The sequence below is a fragment of the Salvia miltiorrhiza genome, chromosome 4 (assembly GCF_028751815.1).
Source record: "Salvia miltiorrhiza cultivar Shanhuang (shh) chromosome 4, IMPLAD_Smil_shh, whole genome shotgun sequence".
NCBI classification, from domain to species: Eukaryota; Viridiplantae; Streptophyta; class Magnoliopsida; order Lamiales; family Lamiaceae; genus Salvia; species Salvia miltiorrhiza.
In genome coordinates this window covers 41,600,591-41,624,646 of record NC_080390.1, presented here as the reverse complement: position 1 = coordinate 41,624,646, position 24,056 = coordinate 41,600,591, and the positions used below count along the sequence as shown (strand labels likewise).

General features: G+C 38.2%; 2 protein-coding genes across 2 annotated transcripts; one reads left to right on the top strand and one right to left on the bottom strand.

Annotated features, from left to right (window-relative positions):
* Positions 1-5,087: 5,087 nt before the first annotated feature.
* On the top strand, positions 5,088-6,922 carry LOC131021735 (cytochrome P450 71AU50-like). Its single transcript, XM_057951015.1, has 2 exons — positions 5,088-6,121; positions 6,196-6,922. The coding sequence occupies exons 1-2, from the start codon at positions 5,267-5,269 to the stop codon at positions 6,808-6,810; spliced, it is 1,470 nt and encodes a 489-aa protein (XP_057806998.1). The 5' UTR covers positions 5,088-5,266; the 3' UTR covers positions 6,811-6,922.
* A 12,625-nt stretch (positions 6,923-19,547) lies between these two features.
* Positions 19,548-23,718, bottom strand: LOC131021734 (OVARIAN TUMOR DOMAIN-containing deubiquitinating enzyme 2-like). Its single transcript, XM_057951014.1, has 9 exons — positions 23,419-23,718; positions 22,966-23,038; positions 22,721-22,766; positions 22,172-22,280; positions 20,831-20,922; positions 20,672-20,734; positions 20,185-20,303; positions 19,852-19,927; positions 19,548-19,777 (listed from the first exon to the last, which is right to left on the bottom strand). Exons 2-9 carry the CDS (start codon positions 23,028-23,030, stop codon positions 19,721-19,723), a joined length of 627 nt encoding a protein of 208 aa, XP_057806997.1. The 5' UTR covers positions 23,031-23,038; positions 23,419-23,718; the 3' UTR covers positions 19,548-19,720.
* Positions 23,719-24,056: the final 338 nt, after the last annotated feature.

The window sequence follows — 24,056 nt, the reverse complement described above, 5'->3', positions numbered from 1 at the left end:
ATTTGAAATCTTATAGTGACATATTCACTATACTGTATTCATTGAGTATTAGTTAATTTATTCAGTTTCTTGTTTTACTTATTCGGTTTATAACAAAGTGGTATTCGATGAATTTTCAATATTATTCACTATAATTTTAGTGAATTATGCACTTAGCTTATGTGATGTTTTCGTCCATATTTACACATTTGTAGGCGATTGATTCCTTATTCACATAAATATGATGTTTATTCGGTAAATTTTGAACAATATTCAGATACGATTTATTCATGAAAAATGCTACTTTATTCAACAAAATAGTTTCCTTATTCACAATTTATGAGTATCATATAAATTATTCAGAAAACTATTATCCTTATTCGCATAAATATGATTTTTATTCAGTACGTCATGAACAATATTCGAATACGATATATTCATGAATAACGTTACTTTATTCAACAAAATATTTTCCTTACTCACAATTTATGAGTAACAGTTACGTTTTTCTGCAAATTATTATCCCTATTCGCAAAAATATAATTCTTATTTGGATACGTTTTGAACAATATTCAAATACAATATAATTATTTATTATCACACAAAGAACCAAATTAATATGTACAGGTTTTGAAATAATGAAAAAAATAAAATGCTACATGAATTACTAATTTTATTTAAGCGATTAAGAGTTAATTAAGTTATGCATAATTAATTACTGGATTAATAAAAATATAAATTAGGTGAAGATTCTATTATTTATTTGCATAATATTAATTTGTGAATACACATTAAAATTATTTGAACAAATAAAAAATGTGGATGAGCTCATGAATTCGAGTATATAAAATAATTGTGAAAAAAAAACCATAAATAACGTCAAATATACTGGAGATGGGAACAGGAATAGGGATGGTGTGATATTTTTTGGAATTAATTACAATGTTCAAACATAATAAAGGAGAAGAAAATTTGATATATAAAATGGACATAAAAATCGACGGAAAAAAAAAAAGAAAAAGAGGATGATTTCAAATCTTACCAAATATGCAAAGATTATGTGTATCTTTATTCCATAAAAAAATCGGTTACAAATTATGGGATACACAAAATCTTACCATGCATATTAAAAATATTTTCGGTTACTACTAGAAGTACATTGACATAATTAACCTTTTCAGACATAATTAATTAAATAAATCTGGAAAATGCAGATCCATTGGATTGCTTCAAATCAACGGCCTAGATCCTTTCTTCATTCTCTCTACATTTAGCCTTCTTTTTTGATCCCTTCCCTATATATATATATATATATATATATATATATATATATATATATATATATATATATTCATGTTCATGTGCATTCATTTGGTCAAGCATATTTTAATTATGATTTCATAATTCATTTTAGGAACGGCGCATAAGACTTAATTATTTAATTGCGAGTTTTATTCAAGAAAGATTAAGGTGGGGTTATAATGTTGCATTTAACATTTATCCTTATTATACGTTTTACTCAAATTATATGTGTGAGATGCAGGCAGAGCCTACGGGCTATATGAGACGGAAAGTTAACTTATAGCCTACGGGCTATATGAGACAGAAAGTTAAAGCCTTCGGACTAAGATACATAAAGTTATATAGCCTTCGGGCTAAGAGACAAAAAGTTAAAGCCTTTGGGCTAAGAGGCAGAAATTTATAGCCTTCAGGCAACACAAAAAAGCAGACAGTTTTTATCGCACTTATATTTGTTGTGATTCTTATAATTCGGATAAATGTACCCCCACTGAGTTATTAGTACTCACCCCAAATCTATTGCATCTTCTCAGGTTAAAGCTCGGACGATGGCGGCGGGGTAGCGAGATGATGGTCAATGGTTATGGAATTAGAAAATAAAAGCTTAATTTAAGTTGCTAGAACATGATTTTATTAAGTCATATTTATGTAGACATTTATTATATTTTCCACTGTTATTTCTTTCGAGACAACTTTTGTATCAAGATTTGTAATAATAATGCTCATTTTTATTTAAATAAATTTTGGGGCGTCACACTTTGTCAAAGTAGGAATGTTGGTTAATTTGCTTAACCAACACACAAACTTTAGCTTAAAGAAAGCTCCAACAGCCACATCCATAATCCACAATTTTCTTGCCCATCAAGCATATATTGGATCTATAAATAGGGGAAAAGCTCATTGCATTCGGCACCAGTCCATACAAGAACATATACAAGTGCAGAAGCTCATAAGCTATTGTTCCAACACCTTACCGGACATCTAATTCAAAACATACCTTGAGTGGGAGACTCGTGTGCCTAACATTCCTTGAGGGGAGACTCGTTTGTTAGGGCTAGTTGATAGGTTTGTATGTTTGGTTTTTCATAGAATAGCTTCATTAAAGTCTAGTTGTTGCTAGCATTATTGATAGGATTAGAAAGGATTTTTGAGTGGTTCCACGTATTTGCATTGTAAAAGGAATTTTTATAGTGAATATACAACTGCAATTAATTAATAATGCAGTATAAAATCATTCTATTATACGTACTTTACATTTCCGCTTCTTACTACTTTTCTATAGATTGTTGTGTATATTGTTTAAACATTCTACTCAACAATTCTGTATTTGCGAGAGCAACAGAACTTTCAGCTTATAGTATGGAGATAGCCCAGGGTCAATCCAAGTCTACAATCCACAATCATTCCACTACATGAACATTTCAAGACAAGTGTTACAAAAATACATACGAACATTATAAACATTAATGAAAATCGAAAAATTACCAAAGCACGAGGGCATGTATAAAATTGATGTTCTGGATTCTTCTCAGTGTGCGAAATATGCATTGAAGTTGTGAGCCCATGGCCACATACTACTCGAGCTTGGGTGACAATTTCCGCGCGATGATGATGATGAGAAAGACATGACAATTTTTCGTCATCAATGGCTGACAGTGGTTTGGAGATTTTTTTTTAGTGAATAGCCCTAATTTTAAGAGGGATTTCGGTTTGATTTCATTTAATCCCCAAACAAAGTATAAAACGACAACGTTTAATGTGGTCACTTAAACACAATCGTTCGATTTGCCGAAAAATTAAGCCTGCGTGAATTTCCAATAACCATGTTAGCATAAGTTTGTAGTGAAATTAATTTTATGGGAAAATTATAAATCAACATCAAAGTCATAAATTTTAAAGCAAGATTTTTAGGTTAAGGAAAAAATAAAAATTGCGTCACATTTATAAATTCGACGCTATTTGCCATAAGAAAAATATAAGAATGAATTGAGTCATACTTGCCATTGAATAGCAATATCAAATACTCCCTCCGTCCCATTGGGCTTGTCCCATTTGGTTTCGGCACGGTTATTAAGGAGAATATTATTAGTGTTTTAAGTGGGTAGGTAATAAAAATATAAAATTGATAAAGTAGGAGATGAAAGATGATAAAGTAAGAGATATAATGTAATAAAGTGATAAAGTAGGAGAGAGAAGATGATAAAATAGGAAAAAGAATGTGAAAAAGTGATAAAGTATGAGAGTGAAGATAATTAAAAAAATTTATTGTTTAGTTAATTGTTATCATTTAAAGAAATGAGACAAGATCGTGAGACAAACAAAAAAAGAATACGGGACAAGATCAATGGGATGGATGGACTAGTATTCAAATACATAAAAACGATTATTTATTTGGAAATAAGAAAAGGAGAAAAGTGAATTAAACATTGAGAACTGAGCTACGGAAAAAGCTAGTATAACTAGAAAATCAGAATCAAATAAAATAAAATAACATTTCTAGAATCGGATTCAAATCAAATCAAATACTAATACTTCTTGTACGAAGGCCAACCAATATCACATGGTCACGATCTTAGAATACCTTTACCTTTACTCATGATCTCACAACCTGTCAACTAATAAGACAAAGCATTAAATATTAAAAAATGCAATTAAATGTTTTTTTTAATTATAACCGACTGTAAAAAAATGAAGACCAACTTATTGAATAACTTATTTTATTATATGGTGATCCGCTACTTGGTACTTTTTAATTAAAAAATAGTATAATAAATAAATAATAGAAGAAGAGATATGTTTAAGTTGGTGTGGGTTATTGATAAAGTATAAATTAAATTGAATTATAGATTGTGTACGTGAAAAAAAGAAAAATATTTTTTTTATTAAAAAATTGAGTTGGTGAAGATTATTGATAAATATAGATGATATTAATAAGATTTGAGTGCCATACTTTATGGATAAGTTCTACGCACTAAGAACTAAAAAAGAGGCGTTTGACTGAGTTTATAAATTTTTAAAAATAATTTATAAATTATTTATGAGTTTATAATTTAAATTTTAAGAAGTATTTGATAAAGTGATTTATTAAATAATTTATAAGTTATAAAAATAAGTTTCAACTATTTATATTTAAAAAATAAGTTTCTTCAATCCCAATTATTTTGTCATAATTTTATAAATATCAATCAATTTTTACAAATATAATTTTATTATACTTTGTTATTTCAATCATAATTTTAATTTAATACTATAATTTGAATTTTCTCTCACACTCACTCACAATTTTCGTTATAACTTAAAAAAAATTGTAACTTGTAAATTCAATTATTTAAAACATTTGACAACTTCCTTCTTCAGTATCGATTTGTGATCAAATTTTTTTTTTTTTGATAAATAATATAGACAAATAAAAAAAATAAAAATTGCACAATCAATTTGAATTCAAAACCTCAGGCTTTGAATATTAACCACTTACGACTATAATTGAGTAGTCAGGCTGACTTTAAGTATTAAATTTATGAATCACTGTATTCAATTTGACTTGGTTGGTAAAATTAGTTGAAAGTTTGAACACGCCGAGAAAGTCGAGTAGATTACTTATATGTTTATCAACAACGTACAAGAACCCAACTTTTTAATAAAAAATTTATTTATCTGTCTTCCACATATACAACCTATAATTTAACAACCTTATGTTTTATCAATAACCTACTACAACTTAAATATTTTTATTTTTTTATTATTTGTTATATTTTTTAATATAAAATACCACATGTCAAACCAAGGGTGAAGGTTGTTTTTGTCGATCTGCAATCCAAATTGACAGCCGGTTGTGCATTTCTTTTGATTTTAATATTTTATTATTATTTTTTTGTTTGTCTTTAGCTATGACCGGTTTTTGTTGGCCATTGATAAAACTAGCCGTTGATAGGTACATTACATTACAAATCCGCGAAGAAGTGAGAGCAACTTTTTGTTCTAGCCTAGAATGATGGCTTGGATATGGGCGGTTTTATCAGCGATCCTACTTGTTTATCTCCTCCAACAACTACTCGGCCCGAACAGACTGCCTCCCGGCCCGATAGGGCTTCCCATACTAGGCCATTTCCACCTGGTGGGCAAGAATCCTCACGTAGATCTGTGCCGTCTAGCCCGAAAACATGGCCCCATCATGGGCCTTCGCTTGGGCTTCGTGCGCGCAGTGGTGGTGTCGTCTCCCGCAGCCGCCGAGCTCGTTCTCAAGACCCACGACCTCGTCTTCGCCAGCAGGCCTCGCAGCGATGCGTCCTGCCGGATGAGCTACGACCAGAGGAATCTGGCTTTCGCGCCCTACGGCCCGTACTGGCGCAACATGCGTAAACTCTGCACCTTGCAGCTGCTCAGCGCTTCCAAGATGAAGCAATTCGAGCCCATGAGAAAGGCCGAGGTCGGGCTGCTGGTTGCGTCGCTCAAGCAGAGCAGGGACACCGTGGATCTCAGAGCCAGAATCTCCGCCGTCAACGGTGATATGAATTGCTTGATGATTCTCGGGAGGAAGTATTCCGACAGCGATCTCGACGAGCAGGATGGGTTCAAAGCTCTGTTCAGCGAGGCGCTCGAGATCACCGCGCAGTTCAATCTCGCAGACTATTTCCCCTACATTGGGGGACTTGATCTCCATGGCCTGAATCGCAGAATGAAGCGGTTGAGCAACGTGTTTGATGGATTCTTGGAGAAGATCATGGAAGATCACCTTCAGAAGAAGCAGCAGAGCCACGACTTTGTTGATACCATGATGGCGATCATGGACTCCGGGGAAGCTGGATTCGAATTCGACCGTACCCACATCAAGGCCGTGCTCCTGGTTCGTATCTTCATTTTTCTTTCTCAATTTTTTGGGGGGATCAATAATATCAAAGAAATGAAAAATTGGTGTAGGATTTACTGATAGCAGGAATGGATACCTCTGCAACTGCAACGGAGTGGACAATGTCAGAACTATTGCGGCATCCCACCGTAATGAAGAAACTCCAGGAAGAATTGGAATCAATGGTGGGATTGGAATCCATGGTTGAAGAATCGCATCTGGACAAACTCGAATACTTGGAGTGTGTGGTGAAGGAAACGATGCGCCTCCATCCCGTGGCGCCCCTCTTAATCCCTCACGAATCCATGGAAGACTGTGAGCTGCAAGGTTTCCACATACCCAAAAAATCAAGAGTGATGGTGAACGTGTGGGCTATCGGGAGGGATCCCGATGTTTGGGCTAACCCCGACTCTTTTACGCCGGAGAGGTTCGTTGGTAGCGATATAGACATGAGGGGCCGGCATTTCGAGCTTATACCATTTAGCTCGGGCAGGCGAGGATGCCCCGGGATGCAACTAGGCTCGGCGCTGGTCAAACTGCTGGTGGCGCAATTGGTGCATTGCTTTCATTGGGAGCTTCCAAATGGTATGAAGCCTCACGACATAGATATGTCTGAGCACTTTGGTTTGGTTACTGCTAGAGCTAAGCGTCTCATGGCGGTTCCTACTTATCGACTACACATTTGACTTAGGCTTTTTTTTTTTTTAATTCGCATCGAATGTTATTTTAGTTTATTGGTAAAATATTTTATGTACCTTAGGCATGTATGAACGAAATAAATTATTGTGTTAAAATAAACAGAGTGTGGAACAAGTGGTTAATTGTATCGTATAAAAAATGTGTTTAGTATATTCATCTAATTTAATCACTAAGATAACAACTTTTAACCAAGCATATTAATAATCAAAACAAATCTTAAGTCATAAGGAAATATTATCAAAGAGAAAAAAATTTAAAAATAAAAATCTTGATCTTCAATTATGTGGTCTCGATGAACTTATTTTCAAGTCTCCTTCTTCTCTTAGTTAATGTTTTATTCCTTTTTTGAGGGTCAGTTAATGTTTTATTTGGAGAGAAATGAAAGAAAGAAAAAATAGTAGTACAAATTAAAAAGAAGAAGATAGATGGTGTGTTGAGGAAGGACAATAGAGGCTAAGGTTCTTAAATGATCCAACTGCTCTTTTAGAAATTGTTCAAGGAGGTGTTTATAGTGTGGGGCTAGTAAATTAATGAGAGGTGGGGCTGGTAATTTTAGACACCCTATGAAATTGCACAAAATTAATGAATTAATGTCAAGTCTTATCGGGTTCGTATCCTTATCGTGCCGATTTGATAAGGATACGATAATTTCGTGTCGGGTTCGAGTAACTTGTTAGAATTAATATTATTATTTTTATTTTAATTAGGAGTAATTGCCTGTAAATCCCTAACGTTTACACGGAATTGGTTTTTGCACCTATTTTTATTTTTCTTCTTTTAAATACCTAACCTTTAGTTTTTGTCTCAAATTTATCCGGTGATCGGATTTTTCTTACGCCGGCGCCGGAAATTACAAGGTGGTAGCCGGAATCGATGCAGTAGCAGCCGGAAAGTGACACCTAAGCAAATTTAGGACATGTGGAAAAAAAATAAAAAAATGATAAAGAAAACATCCACATCATCATCTTCTCCATTCTCCCACCTCCCAAACCCTAACTCCCCCCCCCCCCCCGCCCGCCGGCGCCGCCTGCCGCCACCACACGCCGGCGCCGGCAGCACCTTCCCCCTCCCTAAACCCGTCGGCCTCCCCCTCCCCAGACCCCGTCTACCCCTCCTCTCCCCCAAAATCCCTTCAGCCCCTCCCCCATCCCCAGATCCCGGTGCCTCCCTCCCCAACCCCAGATCCCGCCGCAGCCTGCCACAACCACACGCCGGCGCCCGCCGCCCCCTCCTCCTCCCCAGACCCGTCAGCCCTTCCCTCCCAGGCTGTGGTAGTGCGCCTTGCCGATCTCTGCAAATCTCTGCAAATTCGGCCACGCAAATTCAGCATATTCGGCCACGCAAATCTCTGTAAAATCCCAACGTAACCCCAGCCCCGTCGATCTCTGCAAATTCGGCCACGCAACCCCAACCCCAGCCGACATCTTCTCCGGCTAACCCCTACACAATCGCACAGATCTAAAATCTAAGAAGACGCAGAAATTCAAAGGGAGGCGGCGCAAAGATTTGGGGTGGAGGGCTGACGGGCTCTGAGAAGGGGGAGGGGGCGGCGCCGAGGGTGGGGAGGGGGAGGGGGTGGCGAGTGCCGGACTGGTGGCAGCGGCGGCAGCGGGTGGGGGGAGGGGAAGTTAGGGGTGGGGGAAGGGAAAAGGGCACTGGTTTCGATTTTTGTTTTCTTTTATTTGTTTTTGTTTTTTTTTATGCCACATGTAAAAGAAAATGTCTATGTGTCAATTCCGGCTGCCACCTTGTCGATTCCGGCTGCCACCGTGGCATTTCCGGCTCCGGTGTTAGAAAAAACCGGTCACCGGACAAATTTGAGACAAAAACTAAAGGTTAGGTATTTAAAAGAAGAAAAATAAAAATAGGTGCAAAAACCAATTCCGTGTAAACGTTAGGGATTTACAGGCAATTACCTCTTTTAATTATTATTTTAGAGTTAAGGTATTTTACATTTTGGTGACTTTTTTTCTCTAATTACATCATTTGTTCTGCCGCCAAGCAACATAAAATTCATGCTCTTCCTTATTCATTATAATTTTTTACTTTTTGTATTGCTATCGAGTCGTGTTTAATCAGGGTTTGTACTAAATCATGTCGTGTCAACATGATTCAAATCGTATCGTTATCCTTTTCGTGTCGTATCTGTACCGTGTTTGTTTGGATCGTGTCGTGTTAGTATTAGTGTCGAGCAATTTCTTAACAGGTCGTCTTCATATTGTTGGATTTATATACTGAAAGCAAGAACTTTTATACTTGTATACAATGATTTCTAAGTTCACTATCTTATCTCCGATCTGAATTATCCATAATTGCATATGAATGTCCCATTATCTCTATATAAGTAGATTATATGGTGTGTTGTAGATCACAGAAGACCATATAATTGGAATAACCTTATGAGATATAAAATTGATCACAGCCGAGACGACTCTAGGACGAGTTATTGTTTTAGGCTGCAGTATAGATGGAAGTAGTTTGTCTTGACTACTTGTCTATACTGGTGCGTGTAAACGTATTGATAGGATCACAGTGAGATGTATTTTTCTGTCTGACCTAAGTGAAGAATCAAGATCTCGGTGACTTAATGATACCTAAATCCTAATAAGATTTCAGGTGTATATATGAATTTGTGTAGCACTTTAACTTACTATGGGTGAGAGTTACATATTAACTTGAGTACTCTGTATCTTTGGTGATAGCAATTTATATATAACATTTGGTAATCTGTATTAGGTGGCCGTATCCCGGTATAGAATGATAACATCCCCTTAAGGAGCACAAAAGGTTTATTGCACTAAACCCTGCAGGTTGATTAAGTTCAGGTGCAATAATAAGGTTGAGTGGTACTACTTAAGGATTACTAAGAAATTAATTAATATAAGTTGTCAGAAGCTTTAATTAATTAATGGATGTTGGATATCTTAAATACGGGGGTTCGATAAGTCTAAATACAAGTCTCGACTCATCATCGACAATAAATGGGTAAGTCAATATTGATTTTCTAGTGGAATGAATTAATATTTATGATTTAATTGTGATCTGGGCTGATCATAAGAATTAATTCATTTGAGGCCCATCTTTATTCCTTGTATTTGATCCTGGGCTGTCCCAAAGACTCCTGAGCCCAGTAGGAGAAAATAACCTAACTCATAAGTTTGGCCCATATCCTGTATTTATAATTATAAATACAGTTCAGCTCTCTGAACAGACCAGACCAGACGTAATATGTAATTTCAGATTACAAAATTAGGTTTACTGTGAGAGTTGAGCGGCACCTGTTGAGTGGATATTTTCTCCGACGAATCCTCGAAGATCGTCGGATGGCGACGTAGGGGATTGAGCGGGATACGGTCCAGAAGATCAAAGCTGGAGTCAGATTTTCGCAGGAAATCAAGTTCTGACAATCTCCGAAGAAAGGACATAACTTTTTCTACATAACTCCGATTGAGGTGAAACATGCGTCCACGGAAAGCTCTCTCGAAGACAAAGAAGTCGTATTTCTGGAAAAAATACTATTGGATGACGTTTGAGGCTTCAAACGAAGGGTTGAAGTTGACTGACATGTTCAGTGACGAATTGATGAATTCTTAGGAATTATTCAGGTATTTCTGAACTCCTTGGCGCAATATTTAAATTAATAGGAGCATGTTAGGTTTAATCGATGTATCTTGAATTAAGATAATCCAGACGATCATCGGGCAAATCGAGTATTAATTAAGTTTAATATTCCTACAATTGGTAGAGCCTGGATTAGTTTTTTTGGCTCTGTCTGATAATTCACGTTCGATTAATATGTGTGTGTTTTAATTTATTTATCTGTGTTCGTTCTTCGTGGCTCGTTGATTCGTGGGATATGTTGTTTTGACGTTGCAATCGTTTTTCTAGCACGAGAAAATTTGTGGTTAGATTAAATTTTCGGATTGTATTCGTTTTTTTGTTGTAATCTGTAATCTGGAAAATGAGAAGTGAAACGGACGCATCAAACGAAGAACGAGGATGAATTGCTGTGTTCGACACCTTCCGGGCTCCCGCTGGTCGCCCGGCACAGGATTCCGGTACGCACTTACTGCATGGAGGCTGAACTGCCCTTTTGGCGTTAAGGGTTGGAGTCGCTCCGACGACTCCTGCTTGCTTAACTGCCATGTAGGGACAGCAGCAAAGCTTACCGGAGCAGGTGCACGGTAGAGCAGCTGGTGTTGTGCCGGCAGAGGCTGAAGCTCACAGCGCTACGTGTTAAGCTGTTGACGGAAGGCAGCGAGAGGTCGACGGCGTGAAATCGAGTCTGCAGTCGAGTCTTAGCACGGTGGCGTTTGCGACCGGAGCTCAGGGATGGCAGCTGTGTTTTCACAGCTGGCCAGGCAAAGCCGTGTCTTTGTTTGCAGAGAGTCGTCGGATAAGAAGGTAGGCGGTGGGACAGTGTGTTTTCGCGGCCGGCTTCGGTTCGTAAGGCGTCGGAGGCAGGGGTAGTCCAGGCGGCGAAGCTACCGGCGGCTGGGAAAACCTGTGGCGGCGGAACAGGTGAAGCACGGCGGCGGCTAGGGTTTCGCAAACCCTGGCTGTAAAGAGGCTGACGGGTCAACGAGCCTTTTTTGGACCGAGTCTGGGCGCGGACCGATTTTTTCAGCAGCTGACCGGGTCTGACAGCTATGGGCTGCGGTTTTTGTTTTTGGGCCTGGGCGGTCTGGGCTCGGCCTTAGGCCCAAGGGGGCTGTCTTTGCTTTGTTTTGGGGCGTTTTTTTAGCCCAATTCGTTCTTATTGGGTAATCCTCAGCCCAAGTTTTTTTTTTAATTCTTTTCTATTTTTTTAATAGATTAGAATGGGTTTCCACGAATGAGCCACGAAGAATTATTTATTTTATTTTGTTTTTTTTTCTTCGTATGTCGTGGATGTTTTATAAGTATTATGCAAGAGCATGTAGTGTATTTTTAAGTGCTTCGGATATTGCTTTTATAGCATATCCAGTTTGTTAATATTTGTTTATTAACAACGCTTAGACGAGCATGCTAAGTTTTATCGCATTTATTAAGCATGTTTTAGAATTTCTGCGAGCATGTTTTACATGTTGAGTTCTAGAAAATCATGTTTAGGATTATGTGTTTTTTGCATGATCAAAACCTTTTGAAAGAAAAAGACTAAGTTGTATTAATAATTTTATAGATGATTAAAAATTATTTAGTTTTCCACAAACGGTCTCAAGACAAAGTGTTTTACAATGTGAGTAAACGTTCACACTGCATAGCTTACTTCACATTTGTTTTTTCACGAGTTTGTCAAGTTGAGACTTCTAAACAAATATTTAATCCATTTAAGTAGTGGGAGTTATGCGGTAAACATCCACACTGCGTGGCTTACTCGTATAATTTTTCACGAGTACTTTAGAGGATTGAATTAAATAAGATAACTAAGAAATTAAATTGAATGCGGCATGGTCCTAGTGAATATGTCAAATTCGCGAATTTAATTTCAAAGTTAGATTGTGGTTATTACTTAATAATTTTTATTCTTAAAATTATGAAAGCGCCGCCGATGCGAGAAACCCTAGCCTCAAGCCTTCCTTAACCGCCGCCGCCGTCCGTCCTTCCGGAAGATGGATTCCACAATCGTCGGTCCGGATAAGGGGAGACTCAATCTCCCTTCGGTTTCAGCCAATTTTGAAGCACCTCGATCTCAATCTACTTACTCATCCCTCTCTCCTTTCAGCGATCTCTGATCATGGGGCCGAGATCTTCTGCCGGAGTAGTTGCAGGTCGGCCGCGCCCGCTGCTGCTAAGGCTCCGATCGGTTCTATCGTTCCTACTACTGTAGCCGACAACAACACCTCCAACAACCCCAACGTGCATGAAGCTAGGGCTTCTTATGCGCTTGCCACAGGCAAGAAGAAATCGGATCTGGCAGCGCATAACTTCCATGATCTTAAGCCCACGAAAGAGGGTGATCAGTTCTCCCTCAAAATACCGATGGATCTGTATCTTAAGGAAGTCAGGAATTCGAATTTGCTTTGACAGGGCGCTTGCTGCTTTGGAAAGGTGATAAGCCTCGATCAACTATGGAACTTAAGCTGGAACTTCAGCAATTATGGAGTTTGACATCTTATTGGCAACTCATTCCGTTGGGAAAGGGTTATTTTACGCTCCGATTTACTTCGGCAGCGGACTTTTCGATTGCAAAGGAGAAGGTGGTTTGGGAGCTCTCTAAGGGGCATCTCCGACTCCGTAAATGGACCCGGAATTTTGATCCTTTTAAAGAGAACTCCCCTTTGGTGAATGTTTGGGTTCGCATTCACTATCTGCCAATTGAGTATTGGAATCCACAGGTGATCTCCGGGATTGGACGGTTTTTGGGTCATCCGTTGAAGATTGATAGAGCGACGGTGGGGCGCGACTTTGGGCAATTTGCACGCATACTAGTTGAAATGGATATGTCTCACAATCCCCCGTCTTTTCTTCTGATTGACCGCAGGGATATTTCTTTTTATGTTGAATTTGTCTTCGAAAATTTGCCGCTCTACTGTGATAGTTGCAAAATAACTGGTCATGCCCAGGATACTTGTCGGAAGAAACGACGTGTAGCTAAGATCGATTCTTCGACTGATGCAGGCGTGCCTGAACTATCAGATCCGATGACACTGCCTGACAAAGAGTGGCAGGTTGTTGAGAGGGGAAAGAAGCACGTTGATTCCACGGATCGGGCCGCCGGGGCGCAACAACGTTCTCCGGGGAACTCATTTGCTCTTCTATCGACGGAAGAGCAAGAATTACAGCAAGAGCAGCAACAACTCCAGGTGGTTTCGGCGGTTCAGGAGCTGCGGCCTCTTAGTCCTGATCCGTCAGCTGCGGCGATGGCTCCGGAGGACAAGGGGGATGAGATTCAGCAAGCTGGGAGCGATGTGGAGGTGGACGAGGAGATTCAGGTCGAGATGTCGGATGGAAGCGCGGCTGAGGTTGCTTTGGGGACTGACCTTACTTCCTCAATTTCGGCCATTAAGGCTTCGGTTCATGACAAAAGCAGCGGGAGTGAGGATGCAATTGCGGCAGCGGGAATCTCTCACCATGGCAAGGATTCGGCCACTACTATGACGGATGATTTTGCTAGTCGCCTAGGTAGGTTAGAGGAGCAAGTTAACCAGGGCATGCAAATGCTCGCTGACAATGTGACACCTAAGAGACGGGGTCGTCCTCCGAAGGGGATGGAACGTCCACGTGTTCCACAGAGTTCAGAAGATAATATAAAAAATCGCCTCAGGAACGCAGTGGAAATGGGCTATAAGCCGAGAGACTTTGTCATTGATCATGGCAGAAGTGCTAGTATGCAGGTTATGAATAATATTGCCAACGGTAGATGGGCAGATGAAATGGAGTTGCAAGAGCAGCACACAAATATGGCTTTTCCTTTTTATTAGTTAGTTAGGTGCTTAGGGTGCTGAAGCCTTTCAGGCTTGGGAGTTCTTTTTTCGTTGTTTTTCCTTGATCTCTTTTTGAGTCTCAATCTCATAGTCTGCGTCTTTGTGCTTTCATGAGATCCTTTTTCCTTTTATATAAAACCGCATTTTAATGTAGACCTCCACAAACGGTTTTTAGACAAAGTGATCGACAATGTGAGTAAACGTCCACACAGCGTGGCTTACTTCACATATGTTTTTCACCAGTTTGTCAGACTGAGACTTCTAAATAAAATATTTAATCCATTTAAGTAGTGGGAGTTATGCAATAAACATCCACACTGCGTGGCTTACTCGTGTAATTTTTCACAAGTACTTTAGAGGATGAGATTAAATAAGATAACCGAGAAATTGAATTGAAAGCGGCATGGTCCTAGTGAGTATGTCAATTTTGAGAATTTAACGTTCAAGGTTAGATTGTGGTTATTGCTTAGATATCATATTAAGTACAACTCCCCGCGGAGTCCCTTCTTAAGTATGATATGGTCTAGTTAAAGGTCCAACCATTAATTTCATTTGTCAAAAGGTTAAATTGATAGGGATTGAAATTAAACGACTAGGTGAATAGTCTGATTGAGGGGTTCATGTCTAAACGACCACACTGAGTGGCTTACACAAGAGATTCCTTGGGCAGTTGGAGATTTCATCAATATTGTTTTATCAAAATGTTTCAATATTGTTGTTACGAATTATGAGCTTTTATGTTCGCTTTTTCAGATATGTCTATATCTCCTATTGTTTATTATTTTTGCACAAAGTCTTTAACCGGTCCATATATACATGGAAGCGCAATTTTGGAGTTTATCTTCATCACGAACTAGCACAATTTTTTTTGTGTTTCCTACTACTCCACATCCTATTTATCCGAACGATGAGTTAATTGATGGAAAAATGAATTGCATAAAAGGTGACATAAGACGAATAATGTAGTTATATGCTATATTATGATAATAATGTCACAAATCTTGCAACTCTAACATCATCAGGGCATGGACGATGCTCTTAGCATCATGCTGAATCTCAAGAAAGCGTTCAGAGAGTCGAACCGAGCTGCTCGTTTAAATTTGATGTGAGTAATCTTATTATTTTTATGAGCGAGCATAGCTCAGTGCACGAGCATGTCATGCGCTTGGCAAACTTGTTTGATGGACTTGACTTGCTTAGTGGGAGTATCGACGGTGATGCAAAAGTCGATATTTTCCTGAACCATCTTCCCGAGTCTTTTAATTACGAACTTTCGCCTCAACGCTGTTATGAGCAAGAAGGATAATACTTTTTTCGAGTTGTTGAATGCTCTAGTTACGGCTAAGAAAGTTGTGGGAAAGAGATGTGCAAGCACTTGTTATTGCCAAAAGAGAGCCATCTTCTTCGTCGGAAGACGGGAAGAAGAAGGGTCCAAATGGCAAGAAAGACAAGGAAAATAATGGGAGTAGCGGTGTGATAAGATTGAGTATTGGAGATTTTTTCTTTAAATACTCAAGGCAAAGGGTTAAGGTACTTCACTGGCTGTAGTAACTGAGACATGTCAGCTCGTTTTCTACTCAGGTTGGTGAGGAGGGACCTTGGTCTCATATTTGGAAGCTTGACGTTCCCCCGAAAGTGAAATCTTTTTTATAGCTGGTGACAAAAGACAATCTTCCCTCCAAAGCGAAGCTTCTGTCGCGTGGTATTCAGGTGGGCAGCGAATGTGGGATTTGCAAAATTGGTTATGAGAATTTGTGGCACATTTTCATTGCTTGTCCTTTCGCGAAGCAATGTTGGGAGGTTGGAGGTTTCTCGCTGCAGTTAACCTCAATTCGAGCACACTGTGAGTCTTTCAAGGAGGCTATCTCGGCGTTGATGACTGGTGATAGGGGTTTGGCGGCTAAGATTGGGATGTTACTTTGGCACATTTGGAAGGATATGAATAAGGCGGTTTGGGAGGATGTTATTCCTAGTCCGAGCTGTACGGTGGTTCTGGCCAATCTATGTCGGGAGGAGTGGGTGTTAGCTCAGGACACCTCATCGGCGCCTGCTGTGGAGACGACCTCTCCTGTGAGTTCTGAGTCGTGCATGGGATGGCATGGCATACAAGCTGGCTGGGTGAGATGTGGTGTGGATGCGGCTTTCTTTGAGCATGATAATACCATGGGGATTTGTGGAGAGTTGGCCCAATTATCATTAACTCCTCTGGCCCAATACTCTTCCCTAGCCCAAATCTGCTACCCGGCCCATTCCCAAATCCTAAGCCCACTGCCCTTCAGATTTACTCCCCTCATCCTCACTTACCTGCGTCGCTTCATCTTTTTCCGCCGCCCGTCTCCTCGATCCCCACCTCCGACTTCAATGCCCCACCCTTCTTCCCAATGACCTCCACTCCTTTTTATCCCTGCTGCAAGTCTTTCAATTGTAAGGAAGTTACACACACTGTTTGACTCAGAAGGCTCTGCTATTCCTTCTTGAAGTGTCGCCGGATTCCTGTTCGTGGTTTCCTGATTGGTGACTGTGGGTGTGAACTTCGCTTCGATTGAGTGCTTGTATCACCGGATTCCTGTCCATCGGTTTCCTGGTTTGGTGATACTTTGTGAGTGTGCAAGCTATCGGAATCCTGTCCATCGGATTCCTGCTGCTGGTGGCTGTGCAATCGAGATTGGGGTGCTAATCTGTTTCTCCTGTTCCCCTTGAGCCGTGATCATTGAGCTGCCGGAAGGGCCCTGCCTACTGTGGGAAAAATCTGAGCCAAAGTGTCCCGAGGACACATTTTTCCCACATCGAGTTTCCTCTGATTTCTATCTTTCTTTCTTTCTGTAAGTTTTCTGTTGTTCTCTTTACTTGCTGTTTTTTCCCTTTGTGATTTGCAGAGCAGCAAAGTGAGGACCAGAGCAGAGAAGTCAACTCTGCCAGAGCAGAGAAGTCTACACTTCAGAGCAGAGGGATCGAAGCTTCAGAGCAGAGAGATCGAGGCTCTCCAGAGCAGCGGAGTCAAAGATTCTCGGCAGAGCAGCGAAGTCAAGATTCGCCTTAGCAGAGAAGTCGAAGATTCTCGGCAGAGCAGCGAAGTCGAAGTGACAGAGAAGAAGAAGACGGAGATTCAAGTACTTGAGTACGTGTGGGGAAGACAGGAGGTTCGGGAACCAAGTGGTGTAACCCTGGCTAGGCGAAGATACCCAACAGGATTGGTATGGTGGTGAGGAACAATGTCGGGAAGTTTTTGGCTGGAAAGGCTATGAAATTTCCAGGTCGTCGTGATGTTGTAGAAGGGGAGCTCATGGGCGTGAAGGAGGGACTTTCATGGTTGAAGAGTCTTGGCTATTTGCATGGCTATGTGTGATAGTAAGATTGCATGTGACGTCATATTGAAGAAGATGGAGTTTATAAAGGAGAGAGGCGTTCTAGTTGTGCTATAGAGAGTTATCTTCCATGCCTGGTATCCGAATTTGTAATGTTCGTCGTACTCAAAACGCTATTGCACATTGCTTAGCTAAAGCTGCGAGAGATGTTTCTAAGTTGCATGTTTGGAATGAACCCCCAATGTTTGTGGAGGGTCATCTCCATACTCCATGTACGTGTGGTTAATAAAATCTCTCTTTTCCTTCAAAAAAATATAAAAAATAAAGATTCGTTTACAACCAAAGTCCTTTTATAGCTTTATATATATATATAAAAAAGGGTTAATGGCATGTAAAACCACGAACTTTGAGCGAATTCTGATTTTAACCTCTAACAAAAGATTCTGCCTTTAAAACCACAAACTTTGAAATCTTTCTGATTTTGACTACGAGATAAATTTATGGCGGCTTATGTGACATTTTAATCAATAACCTTTAGTAATTTCCCCCAAAATATTTTAATTAAATGCCCTAATTCTCAAAATCTATTTTCTTTAGTCATTTCCCCCAAAATCTCCTCAGAGTTGGACGTAGCATTCAAGTGATAAATCCTCAACTATTCGGTGGAATCCTTGGGCAATTGCTTAGGTCATTAGTAAGAATCATTTCGGTCATTTCTTCTAATTGCTTTCTTATCTTTCATCCTATTATCTTTCATCCTATTATTATAATAGCTCTATTTATTTCTAAATTATTTTGGCATTCGATAGAATCAATAACATCATCCTATATATTGCTTCATGCTTGTCTTTAAGTTAAATGACGCCGTTTTGTATTTTAAAAATAACGACGTCATTTTTGTGTCATCGCCGATTAAGCCATGCTGGATTTCAGGCTGCCAACTCAGCCTATTTTTTGCCAGAAATTTATCTCATAGTCAAAATCAACGATGCAGATGCAAGGGTATTTTGGAAATTGGATGGTTAAGTCAATCAAATCAGCTCAATTCAGTTACATTTAAGTCATTTAAACACTGAAATTGGGTTTTAGGTAATTCAAAAAAAAAAAAAAAAAGGGTTTTAGGAAAATTTGTGTTTTTATCGTGATTTAATATTATATTTTGATCATAGAAGTTTTATGATTCAGTTTGTAATACATTTTCTGAATCTTTTTTAATATTTATATTAAGTTTATAAATTATGAATCGAAATATATTTGAAGTTAAGGATTTTAGTTGACTGGGATTGGGTGTTTGACGTATCATTTCCAAATTTTATTGCGTATTTTTGAGATTTTTGATATATGTGTATATTGTCTTTTAAGTTTTCTAGAGCTCAAAAATAAATAAATTATGTAAGTAAAATCGTGTGCGCATTAACGTGTGACACATTTTTGTTGGGCTAATTTGGCATAGTTCTAATTTATGGATAAATTGACATAGCAAGTCTCAAAATAAATCATTATAATATGGAAACTGAAAAGTCTCATTCTTTTTCTTTAAAGAAAAAATAATTTTAATGAGGAGTCACAATTTTATTATTAAGTGTGTAATAAGCCTCTCAATTCTTAAACATGCAGTCATCATTCTTTTTCTGATAGCACATCACATCTCCAACCTTAAGAAGCCTTTCTATGTCAAATTTAATTACCCAATATTCAATTATGAAAATAATCACCATAATTGTTAATGATCCACTTACATATCTACTGCATGCATTATTGTAATTAAGTTTCCGACACATAATTAAGAAATAAGTTGGATGTTTAAGTGTTGAGAGGTGACACCACAAAAAGATGAAATGATTAAACTTAAACTTGATGAAATCATCATTAACTTAAACCAACCAAATACTTACATCTAAAGCCATTAATTAATAAGCGCACCCAACCTTACATTCACCTGTCCTACTATTTCTTCTCAAATTTCATCAACACTACATAAAAAAAAATCACTGGAATTAAAAATGTCAAATACAACAAATTTCTTTAATATTCAAATTTAACATCATGGGACTTATTTGTTTATTCTTATTCTATACCAAATGAATTCGAAAATGATACAACAACTGCATATTTTGGAGTTGTACAACAACAGCACTAAACAAGCAAAGCAAATGCAGAGATTTGATCTGCTGCTAAGTGTGGCCTCATTTGAATTCCTGGAAGTTGACGTGCCCCGTCGCCTGCGCGTGCTCTACGGCCTCCTGCAAAATCGAAAGTCGAGCATCGTGTTGTCTCAAATTCGAGAAACTGAGCACAACCAAGATCATGTTCATACCTTCTGCCCCACAACTCCAATTTGACACACACCACATCGCAGAGTGAAGTTTGCAGTATCTGTATAGCTCCTCTTCCTAAATTTTACCCCCAAAAATGAAGAAAGAAAGAGAAATAGTATATTAGGCAAAAAAGAAGAAGAAATAAACATCATAGTAAATTGTCCAAATCAACTCATCTCGTGTGGAAAAAAACACTTTGAACCTAACATAAGAAGTGATATGTCACACTCGTGTAAACAACAGCAACATGAAGGCAGTAGAGTAGAGAGAAGGCCATTGAAAGAGGAGAAAACTAAACGAGCGAAATGCTGTTGCTGTGTTGAATATTTTACCTCTGCTGGTCTCTTACAAGATTAAGGGCGAGTCTCTCGACTGGCCCCACGGTTCGGTCCATCTGCACTGTGAATATTGTCTGATCAAATTCCTCAGGAGCTCCTTCAGAGGGCGACATCTGTTGAAATATAGATGTTTATATACTTATATAGTGCTCAAGCAATTAAAAGTTTATATTACATAAATATTCGATGAAAACCAGATTCTCAAGACAAATCTCAGCAACGCAAGATGTATCGCCTTTTGGCATTAATTGCTTTCTAATTATTGTGTAAAATTAAGTCAAGACATTAACTTAGACCAAATAACTCATTCGAGAAAGCTCCTACTGAGCAGCACGACGCGTATACATAGACAACGAAGCCCCTCCTCCCCCCCCAAAAAAAAATCAAATATAACTCAAAATAAGTCACCTTGAAGGACCTAAAAGCATATCATAAATGCACATATTTATTTAGGAAAGGGGTAGAGAGATAAAAAGCATACGGCCAGAGCATCGTAATGGAGGCCATCGTATATAAGCATTGCTCTTTCTGCAAATTTCTTTTCCTGTAACGATTCAAAGGAATGAATAGTCAAGAATCCCACCCATGCCATATTCCAAAAGAATGAACCTGGATCAGACATTGAGCTGCCAGCACTTACCTGCCCATACAAATCACATCTTGTGGTTTGTATATCATAAGCAGCAATCTCTCGTCCATAATAATCAGCCAATATTGCAAGCTCAATAGCACCTATTAAACCAAGAAAAAGATCAGACCTTAATGACAAAACTCCACTACATTTTAAGTCTTTCTTTTAGTGTGCGAGGAATACCGATCACTGGTCACTCATCTTATCACTAAGCTACAAGGCATTTGTGTGTGTCTAAACACACATCAATATTTTATATAAAGAACGTATATCCAGACAGGGGAAAGAAAATTTTCTACATACAATAGGCTTCGAGCAACAATTTAAATGAAGAAGTGTCCTGACTCTTGACTGATTAAGGAACAAAGAGTCAGCAATACAGCCTGATTAGCAATAGATAAGGTTGTTATACATACATAAATAAGCATAAAGGCAGAAATCCGTACTGTGTGAAATATAAACGTAACAATTCCAATTTCAACCTCCATGAAATGAGCAAAAGGGGGGCCTAGAGAGGTTTCGTCAGGAGCTATATCACAACTAAAGAGATAAAACAAGCAGTCTCAGCTATGTCTCGAGACCCCACTAACCCCAATATAGCTATTCCATAAAAGCTTCTTAGAAGTATTAAAATTTACCATATGCAGGACTTATATATTTATAAGACAATGATATGACGTCAACAAAACGAAAACCAACGAAAGACATCTGCTTTTTATAGGTTATAGGGAATTCTGCAATAGTGGTCTGGCTCTCAAAGTCAAGCTCAGTTCTCCATTGGGAGATTCACAGAGGTATACTTCTGAATGACTCTTTCCTATCCAAAATTCAAGTAGCTAAACTACAAAATGGCATCTTTTGGCCAACCACAACTTCATAGAATTGTCAGAATTCATTATTCCTAGTTTTAATGATCATAGAATCAATGTTTTAAAAGATGGCCCAAACTCATTCAATGCCTTTTAGTAATTTTGTAGGGATCAGTTCTTGACTTATATGGCTATATTGCCTTGTGGGGAGACAAGGAAATCATGGATTAACTGCACATTTATCTCATAACAAAAAAACAAATTGTATGACTCGCAGCTAATAGCACACAAGTCCAGTTCAACTTAAAACGAAAATGTGGTGCATGTCATACGCAGTGAGGCTGCCATCAATAACTAACAGCAACATAGGCTGTGAAAGTGTGTGATGACAATACAAGACAACAGGAACCCTATATATGAGAGGCAACATACATAATACTAGAAAACATCACATACTTCCAATTCAAAGTACTACAATAATATGCGATTCAGATGTGATACGGGGACCCAACTAAAGAATCCTTAAAGCACCAAAACTAACCTCCCCACTTTTCTGGGTTTAGAATCCATGCACAGTACTCTTCATTAGTCTTTCCAAGGAATGCTTCGGAATACTTCTCTGGATCACTGGCAACTGTCGCTGCTATAACCTTCACCATTTCGAAGTCACAATTGTCGTGAAGAAAGAAAGAAATAAACCAAATAATCATTGTTCATACTCAATGTTCCATACATATGTCGTGATGCAATGTAAAGTCTACAAGTCAACGATGATAGTGTTCATTATACACTCAAGATTTAAAGATCGTGATTCTAAAAAAAAGCTTGTAATAAAGAGGATTTAGGAGCATGAATATCATAATGTGATCTTTCCAAAAGTATCCAGCCATGTGAAAGTCGCGATATAATTTGATTTCCCCTAAAATTCCATCTCACTTGTTCAAAGGCAACTAAAACTTGGGCATTCGACTATGGATCTACGCAACATACAAAGGGGAACAAAACGAATAAATCAGGTCACAGTTTTCAGTATCCAAATTTCCCTTTCTAAGAAACAAAAAAAGTGACATAATGTAATCTGATTCGCAACCTGTCTCAGCTCGGAAGCCTTGTTTCTGTCATGATCCATGACATAACTGCAATACGAATTCCAAAACTCAGTTATTCGATATAAAAGCATGTGCTTACCATAAAACCAAACCAAATCATGCCATCACATAAAAGTGATATAAAAGCATGTGCTCACCATAAAACCAAACCAAATCATGCCATCACATAAAAGTTCATTGCTGTTCTTTTCTACGCAAGTCATACACATTAGGACTCAAAGCTTACCCTACTGCATTGAAGAGGCAACTGTTATCAGAAGCGATAACTCTCCTAACAACGATACCTTCCATTTTAAAGCCTGAAACGAAAAAAGCTCGAAATCAATCCTCATTCAAATTTCAGATTTTTAACAAATGACCCTTGAAAAAGAAAGACAAGAAACTGACAACATAAAGTTGCGAACAACAAACTTTTGCCTCTGAGATTGATACATGCTAAATTTAGTAAATTTTAACCGGAAAAACTGAAAACGATTCAAAAAGAGAAAATCAAGAAACCATCATTTCCCGACCCATAAGCCCTTTAATCCAAGAACTCATAAAGAACTGTATAAACAATGAAATTAACAAAAAAGAAAAAGAAAAAACAAATCATAACAACTAACAATTAGCCTCTACTTCATCAAGATTAACTCATAAAAAAAAAAAAAAAAAAAAAACGAATTGACAAAATGGGCACCTAATTTATTTTGCAGGAGATGAAGGCGAGAGACGAGCTAAAGGTGTGGGCTGCACCCCAACCGAATGTTGTTGCGTGGAGTCTGCAAAAGCAAATAAAGCTAAAGGGCAACTCTGCCAAATAAATGCAATGGTTTTATAATGGAATGACAGGCACCGTTACGCAACGGTTTTTGGATTTTTCAATTAATAAAAGCGGAAAAGGAAAGGGAAAATGGTAAGAAAATTTTTAAATTTGCGTGAAATGAAATTATCTCAGCTGTTGGTGTTGCCATGGATTGATTTCTTGTTTAGACTTTTAATCCTATTTATTTATGCAGGTGAGGTGCTTCAGCTTCTCAGAATCTCATTTTCTAATTCGGGTCAGGATGATAGTGGATTGGGGTTTTGACAATTAAAATTACAAACTATTTCGAATTTGTAATTTTAACGTGATTTTTGAAATGTAGCAAATTAAATCATCATCTATTCCATAAGTCTTCTAATTTTTTCCGATCGTCGATCGTCGAATTGTTGAGTTGGATTTTACTTGAATCAGTTCGTCATTAATATTCATGTTACGACATCGTATTCTATAAAATTGTTGAATATTGAAAATTATGGTGCTAATACAGGATACAATCCCTTTATAATTTGGAG

Excerpts from the sequence above, each read along its gene's own strand:
- LOC131021735 (XM_057951015.1), top strand. The coding sequence starts at position 5,267 with ATGATGGCTTGGATATGGGCGGTTTTATCAGCGATCCTACTTGTTTAT. Across the intron at positions 6,122-6,195 it reads ACATCAAGGCCGTGCTCCTG|GATTTACTGATAGCAGGAAT; the intron begins GTTCGTATCTTC and ends AAATTGGTGTAG.
- LOC131021734 (XM_057951014.1), bottom strand. The coding sequence starts at position 23,030 with ATGGAAGGTATCGTTGTTAGGAGAGTTATCGCTTCTGATAACAGTTGC. Across the intron at positions 22,767-22,965 it reads TGCCTCTTCAATGCAGTAGG|TTATGTCATGGATCATGACA; the intron begins GTAAGCTTTGAG and ends TTCGTATTGCAG. Across the intron at positions 20,304-20,671 it reads TCCATTACGATGCTCTGGCC|ATGTCGCCCTCTGAAGGAGC; the intron begins GTATGCTTTTTA and ends ATATTTCAACAG.